At 45.5% G+C, this 7,980-nt stretch overlaps 1 protein-coding gene across 1 annotated transcript in view; it reads right to left on the reverse strand.

Annotated features, from left to right (window-relative positions):
- The window catches only part of LOC122553907 (progesterone receptor-like), a 313,964-nt gene extending 306,043 nt beyond the window's left edge, over nt 1-7,921 (reverse strand). The window contains exons 1-2 of the mRNA XM_043698410.1: nt 7,865-7,921; nt 6,325-7,532 (exon numbers count right to left, since the gene is read on the reverse strand). Coding sequence (XP_043554345.1) covers nt 6,325-7,379 — 1,055 coding nt within the window. The 5' untranslated portion in view covers nt 7,380-7,532; nt 7,865-7,921. The remainder of the gene's footprint in view (nt 1-6,324; nt 7,533-7,864) is intronic.
- Between the last annotated feature and the right edge of the window lie 59 nt (nt 7,922-7,980).

The following is a 7,980-nucleotide window of genomic DNA, read 5'->3' on the forward strand; positions in this document are numbered from 1 at the left end:
TGTAGACCGTCCATTTTGTACTAGTCCCACCTTCCCCAGAACCGGTCCCAATGTCCAACAAATCTGAACCCCTCCCTCCTACACCATCCCTCAAGCCACATGTTCATCTTGCCTATTTTTTCATTTCGACGCTGGCTAGCACGTGGCACTGGTAGTAATCCCGAGATCACTACCTTTGAGGTCCTCCTCTTTAACTTCTCTCCTAGCTCCCTGAATTCTTCTTTCGGGACCTCATCTCATTTTTTATTTATATCGTTGGTGCCTATATGCACCAAGACAACTGGCTGTTCACCCTCCCCTTTTAGAATGCTCTGCAGCCGATTGGTGACATTCTTGACCGAGCACCTGGGAGGCAACATACCATCCGGGAGTCCCGTTTTCAGCCCCAGAACCGCCTATCTACTCTCCTCATAATAGAATCCCCTATGACTATGACCCTACGAGACTTTTTCCCGCCCCTCTGAACAGCAGTGCCCGCCACAGTGCCATGATCTTGACAACTGCTGCCCTCCCCTAGATGGTGAGCCATCTCCCCCAACAGTATCCAAAACGGTATACCTGTTCACTAAACGTGCTATCCATGACCTCCTCATCATCGCGGAAGCTCCACAATGAGTCTATCCACAGCTCCAGAGCCGTCATGCAGTCAAACAAGAGCTGCAGCTGGACACACTTATTGTAAGTGTAAGAGTCAGGAAGGTCAGACATGTTCCTAAGCTCCCACATCAAGCAAGAATGGTTTTGTTGTGGCTTTTATTTCAGCACTGCAGTTAAGTGGATTATGGAATGATGAATTGTTAGACTGTGGTACAATTGAGGATTTGGCCTTGTGTCCACAGGAACCATCATAAAATGAAGCAGTCATGCATGGCCCTGCCTTCTTCTTCTCCCTCTTATGTCTGTTTATTCTCCTGCTCCTAAGTTTCCCACAGCAGGACACAACAGAACACCACCAGACAGGACATGTCCTCCAGAAAACTGGACAAAGCATAAAGTGATCCAGGCAGTGGAACAGCAGCATTGCAGCCATCATTTCTGAGAATCACCTCCTAAACACTCTCTTGTCAGTATTATATAAAAGAACCATTAATAACTTGCTGTTTAGTGTTGGGTAATCTCTACAGGTTCTGTTGAGTTTCTAAAAGTGTTTGGAAAGTTGGTTGCTGAGGTCAAAAGGGAGTGCTGCCACACATTTGAGAAGGCTTTGGTTCAGAGTTGAACAGGGAGAAAGTGAGGGCTGGAGAAAATTCCTCACTTCCTCTCTCCGACCTTATCCAGTTCCGACCTTCCAACTTGGCACTGCCCCCCTGACCTGTCCATCTTTCTTCCCACCTATCTGTTTGACCCCCCTCTCTGATCTATCACTTTCACCCACACCTTCATCTACCTTTCACATTTCCAACTACCTTCCCCGCAGCCCCACCCCCACCCCTCCCATTTATCCTTCAGCCCCCTTGACCCACAAGCCTCATTCCTGAGCTCCTGCCTGAGATGTCGATTTTCCTGCTCCTCAGATGCTGCCTGGCCAGCTGTGCTCTTCCAGCACCACACTCTCGACTATGGAGTTGAACAGTCAGGCCACTTGCTATCAGTAACGAGTGTAACAGAAATCTTCTGATGATTAGACACAATAATTTCTTATCCTTAGCATCAAAACAGTGTCCCACACTCCATCACTGTCACCTTTCAATTTCTAATAGTCACTCTACATGTGGTAGACAATTTAGTGCTAAAATGACTGTACCTGTCATGGATAGATACTTTTCTGGGACTGTGATGTAAAGTAACATTGACTTGTCTAACCAGTGGAGAGACAGACTATTGTCTCATTAATCCAAATGTACTCAAATGATAGTCTGTGTTAATCTAGTGGGACCACTTAGCTCCAAGTTAATTTTCTCAACACTTTTATTGATTAGCTTTGTGGTCTCTCTCAGTGCAGTTGGAATTTGAGGGTCTTTGGCTGAATTATCAGGTAGCTTTTTACTTTAAATTTTTGTTCATTTTGAATTAGACTGAAATTTTCCAAACATTTGGGACTACTATCCAACAAAGAACCAACTAATTTAATCTATTGTACATCGTTATCTGCACTAACATTATATAAAAAATACAATTTGATTCAATATTGTAATCTAATCTTCCACTTTTTTAAAAAGTCAGAATAAGTGGTTCTACCTTGAACTTTTAACACTTCCACAAAATAAATTACCAGAGTAAGGTACACTCTTAAAGTTAAAATGAGACTACAATGTAAGCAATCAATTGTGACCAATGCTTATTGCACATGTTTAAATTAGCTAAGAGGGAATTATTAGTTCAGTTGATTAATCAGTTGGTGTATGTTTCAGAATAGTGCCCACAGTGTCAGGCTGGCATTCAGGCCAAGATAAACAAGGCACCTCTCCTTGTATCTTAACCCATAGTAAAATCAGAATGTAAGCCATGAAGGAGAGGAAAGTAATTGAAATGGTATTAACCAGTCAGTTTGAAAAGTCAAAAGGCATGGCTGTGGAATGTAGAAAATTGGTGGAAATGACATATGAACCAGTAGTACTGGTTTTGATCAGAAGGCTTTGAATGTGCTAAAACAGAAACAGGCATTTGCAACATATTGATAGCAAACAAAACATTCTTAATAATACAAAGACGATGGCAACATTGAAAATGCCACTGACAATTCTCCCTTCTCCAATCAGAAGAACTTGTCAGTGGATCAGAAGTAGAACCAAAGGAATTCAAAGAGTAAAACATGAAGAATATTGTAAAATAGAGGCATAAAACCTATTACCACATTTGGAAAATTTCAAAATGTCAAATCATTTTCCACAGTCAAGTCACCACTCCTGTAATCTCACAATTCCAATGTTTTAAGCCAAAACTCTCACATAGCAGGAGAGCACAATGTAGGAGTGGTGGATACCCATGCTGGATCGGGAAAAAATTATTCTTTTTAGCTAAGAGTAAAAATGAATTGAAGATATAGAGACTGGAACAGCTCAAAGTATTTATAATCAATTAAATTAAATTGTTTAATCAGACATTCTAAGGTTATATGACGTGCTTCAGGAATGTATTTGTATCAATCGGTTATATACAACAGGACAAAGTGTTGTCAATAAGCCTCTGCTCTTAATTTCAGAACAGCAAAGTTAATGAACAGTTGAATGAGTGTTTTCATTGATTGATAATATATTATAGCAATTATAGCTACACCCAAGAAGCACCCGGCTTTGGTGGTTATTGGCAATACTCTAATCGATTCTGGATCCATCACAGGTAAAAAGACGAGATGTTAATGATAATGAGAAAAACAGCACACAATGAGGCACCAATAAAGCAATGGGCTCGGGTGAGAAAATAGTAGCAGACTTGATGCGTAAATAAGGGAAGAATTTATATAGCAAATGATGATGGCTGTCCATAATGATTCATATGGTCATTCGAACTAAACTATTCCTGGTTTAATATCTTACTTACTGAGGAACATGCCATATTAAGAAGTTATTTGCTTCCTTAAACATTAGATTGCAAGGTAGTATTGTGGACTCACTTTTAGGCTCTACATTGTCATCACAAAAGTAGTAATATATAATAACAACTGTTTACAGTGTCATCTGCCAAACAGCATATGGCAATACCAGCTGCAAATTAATGGAAAGACCATTCACACTAGCCATCAATGCATTCAGTCCTTTTTGACTGTTCTCAGTGCTGCTAAAGAGTCTTTACAGTCCAAGTGCACTGATAGATGTAGGGTAGAATTAGGCAGCAAAATGGAACTACTCTAAAAACTTATAAATGTCTTCAGATCTCAGATCACATGGATCAATCATTCTCAGGTCAAGGTACATTTCCTCTATGAGATGTGAATGACAATTGTGCCTACAATATTGATGGTAATCCTTAATTGTTCAATGTATTAACTACTGGTGTGGCAGCCTAGATAATATTTAATACAGTGGCATATCCAAACTAGGGTGAGGAAGTTCACATCACAAAGAACAATTATAACAGCAAAACATATTAAACACGTGTGCCTTTAGCACTGCAGATTTGATTTTAATTCAAAGTAGATTCTATCTTGGAATCTGTTATTTATTCATCATGCAGAAAATAAAACACATGTGTAAAACACAAACAAACCCATGTGTTATACAACATAAGAAAGAAACAACTAACTGTTGTGATTATAAGTTCGTACCAAGTTACAGAAATCTGCCAAAAAATTCTATTGCTCTGATCCTCCTGTCTGCATAGATTGCTCTGTTATTTGTTCTTGCTGCATATTTATGATGTATGTAAGGGAGCTACGTTCCTCCTCAAAGGGGCAAAATTCCTGATCTGAGCTGCCTTATTGATCTTTGAGCGTTTGTGCCATTAAAGTGAGGAGCAGTGAACTGCCACTGCCCACACATTGCAGGTGGCTCACTTGCACTGCAGTGTTCTCTCTGCCAGATGCACACCTCGGTCACAGATTCCCTGTTCTGTTTCAACATTCTCAAGCAGTGCTTCTGCACCATGCCCAGATTGTTGGTTTTAATGGAAGAGGTATGTTTTGCAGTAAGACTTGTTCTGACCCTTTGTCTTTAGTTTTACTTGATCCATTGTGACAGACACACTGCAGCACCCATGCTTCCTCTGATGATACAGCAGTCCAAATCATACTTAAGGAATATTACTCTGTGGTTCACTCATAATTATTGACAGGTATTCTTATAAGATGACAAGTTCATAAGATATAGGAGCAGAATTAAACCATTCGGCCCATCGAGGCTGCTCTGCTATTTGATCATGGCTGATATGTTTCTCACCCTCATTATCCTGCCTTCTCCCTGTAACCCTTGATCCTCTTATGAATAAAGAACCTATCTGTCTCTGTCTTAAAGACACTCATTGAATTGAGATCCACAGCCATAAATTGCACAGATTAACCATCCTCTTGTTGAAGAGATTCTTCCTTGTCTCAGTTCAAAAGTGATCCCTTCACTGTGTGGCTGTCCTAGTCTCTCTTTCAAGTTCACTTGATTGCTTCAATATATTTTTCCAATAACACATTTATAAAGGGTTGGAGTTCTAAAATCAGAAATAATAAACTATGTTGCTTCTTTCTCCCATTACACTTTACCTAGCCTTATTTGCAAAGAATTGTGGGAAAGTGTCAGTTATCCTGCAAACCCAGTATAATTCCAGGCCCTGGAGAGAGAGAGTGTGAAAACAATCGCCCATGTGCACAGAGACATGAGTTCATGGTCTTCTTTTAAGAGGCATTTGGATGGGTATATGAATAGGAAGGGTTTGGAGGGATATGGGCCAGGTGCTGGCAGGTGGGACTAGATTGGGTTGGGATATCTGGTCGGTTTGGACCGAACGGTCTGTTTCTGTGTGTACATCTCTACGACTCTATGACTCTATAATTCTAAAGTTGATTATTATTCAACTGAAATCTATTTTTTAACTGCCAAACTCAATTTGATTTCATGCGGGCAGTGTTAAACTTACAACTGCTTTTTTTCATTCCCGTGAAATAACAGTAAGTCTCGGAATTGTGTGCCTGGCTCGAGTTTTCATTGTTCCCCTTACTCAAGACTTTCCATGTCGAACTTTATTAATCAGACAAAATCGAAATGGAAAGGTTTCTCTTTTCAATTTTATCCCAAATGCAGGACATGAACGAAACTAAAATATAAAGATGGAGTGTTGATGGAAACAATTCAATTTCGGGAAATCCTGATCGTGTAGCCGCTGGGTCTTACCCCACTGCGTACAACCCTGTGTTTAAAATTATCGTGGATAGAATCCAAACACTTTTAACAGGCAGAAGCAAATTATATCTGAGGGACCAAGGGAACACGATATTTTATTGATATGCAGCAACGGGGTTACAGTGCTGCACGGGATTAGTTCAGGAATCAGTCCGTAACAAGGAGCCTTTTTCCCGCTATGTCCCAATATTCAGTTACAGTCAGTGACAGTTCACCAAGCTCAGGAAACAGCACCGACCGGCTCAGGAAGGTTTACATTTTCAAAATATTGTTAAGTTTAATCGTGCCTTCCAACTCTGCCTAACTGCGCTCCCACTGAAAAGTACGTTCACGTCTCTCTGCAGTTACTGAACTTGGTTACTCTAAATCTCAGGCAAGTTGTGCCCGAATTATTTGCAAATATGTGCTCATCAGAAATGTGAGGGTTTACTGAAAACTAAACAGAGCCGCTCGATCCAGTTTGTAACAAAATACAGAACAGCGACAGGTAAACATGGTCCCCGCGATTTCTCTGGTGATTGGGTGAAAGCGGACAGTTGGGGAAGTCGGAGCTCCTTACCTGATCAAGCCGCTGTACTGGGAGTACGCTTGCGAGTAGGTGCCGGTCATGGGTTTGGTGGCACCCTGATAGCCCAGGTATGTGATGGGCTGGTACCAGCTGACAGGAGCTGCTGAAGTCGATGGCATGGTCTCATCCTGGAGCAGGAAGTTACAGCCGAGAGCAGCCTCCGGGGGGGAGAGGCTGTAGGAATCCAGCGGCTCGGTCTTAAACATCACCGCATCCTCGAGGGGGGGCTCGGCTCTGGGGGGGACCCGGGGCTGCTGCTGGGGGGGTGAAGGGGCTGTGTACTCCGGGTAAGGGGGGTAACCAGGGGGCAGGTAGCTGAAGGTGGTGCCAGGCTCCGGGCTCATGCCCACTGGGCCCTGAGGGGGTTCCCCTTTGGGGCTGGTGGAGATGGGCGGAGTGGCCTCACTGAAGGCCGGGTATGAGCTGGAGATGTCCGGGATGTATGGAGCATGGTCAGAGTCCTCAGCAGTGAGCAGCTGGTGGGTCCGGGCTGCCAGGTAGATGGGATTCAGAGGCAGGAACGGGAAGCGGAAGATGTTGAGGGGGGAGAGCTGTCCCCGAGGCTGGGGCTGTCGGTCCGGACACACATCCGCCTTTAGGGTACCCCCAGCCCCAGCCCCTCCAGGAGCTTCCCCGGGGCAGCCCCGCCGCAGCCTGGCATCAGGGGCCAATGCCCGGTCACTGCCCAGGGGCCAGGAGCCAGCTGCCGGCCTGCCCCCCACACCAGCCCTGTCCGAGTTAGTGCCACCCAAAGCCAGCTGGCAGTTCACCCAGGGGGACGCTGCCGGCGCCTCACTAAGGCTGGGCACTGAGATCAAGTCCAGGTTGTCCAGAGTTTTGGGGCCAATGGTGGTGGTTTTGTGAGGCTCGGTGCCAGGCTTGGTGTCCAGGGTAGTAGCTGCTAGCTCAGCTTGGGGCAGGAGGTCATCCATATAGAGTCCCATAGAGTCAGAGACGGCCTTCAGTAAGTCGGTGCTACAGCAGTCTGTGCCTGGACTCTCCCCGGGATAAGGCAACACTGCCTCCGGGCTCTGCTTCTCCTCCATGGGCACTGCCTACTGCTGCTGCTGCTGCTGCTGCCGGACAGTCCCCTCTGCGCTTAGCTGCTGCCCCCCTCAGGTGTGCCCTGAGCCGGCTGTGGTTCGGGAGGTTCCCCGGGGCTCGCTGTCCATCGCACGGTCCGCTCCAGCGGCCGCTCCCTGTCAGAGAGAAAGGGGCACAGGATGAACACAGAGCGGGACTGGCACTGCCCGGGCACCCCCGGGGAATAGGCCAGGCACAGAGAGGCCTCAGGGGGTCGGGGGGGGGGGGGGGAGACACCGGAACTCTGCCTTCTGCACCCCACCCCTCACCCCTGGGAGGAGGGGGGAGGGGAGTGTTGATAACTCCCAAATGGATTCGGGAAAGTTTGCGAACATTTGGGAATGTCACTCCGGGCGGCTGCTTTCCAGCCCCAGTAATCCAGAGACCCCTACCCGTGCCCCAGGCTGGGGGCGAGGAGGGTGGGAGGTCATGTGAACAAACTCTGGACCTGTTGGCAGAGTCTCCCCCCGAGGAGGGAGCTGGGCGCCACTGGGGTGGATAGTCCCTGGATTCCAGTGAAGATGCGGGACCCACACACAAACAGGGAGAACTGGGGGGAGAGGG

The sequence above is a fragment of the Chiloscyllium plagiosum genome, chromosome 10 (assembly GCF_004010195.1).
Source record: "Chiloscyllium plagiosum isolate BGI_BamShark_2017 chromosome 10, ASM401019v2, whole genome shotgun sequence".
Taxonomy (NCBI): domain Eukaryota; kingdom Metazoa; phylum Chordata; class Chondrichthyes; order Orectolobiformes; family Hemiscylliidae; genus Chiloscyllium; species Chiloscyllium plagiosum.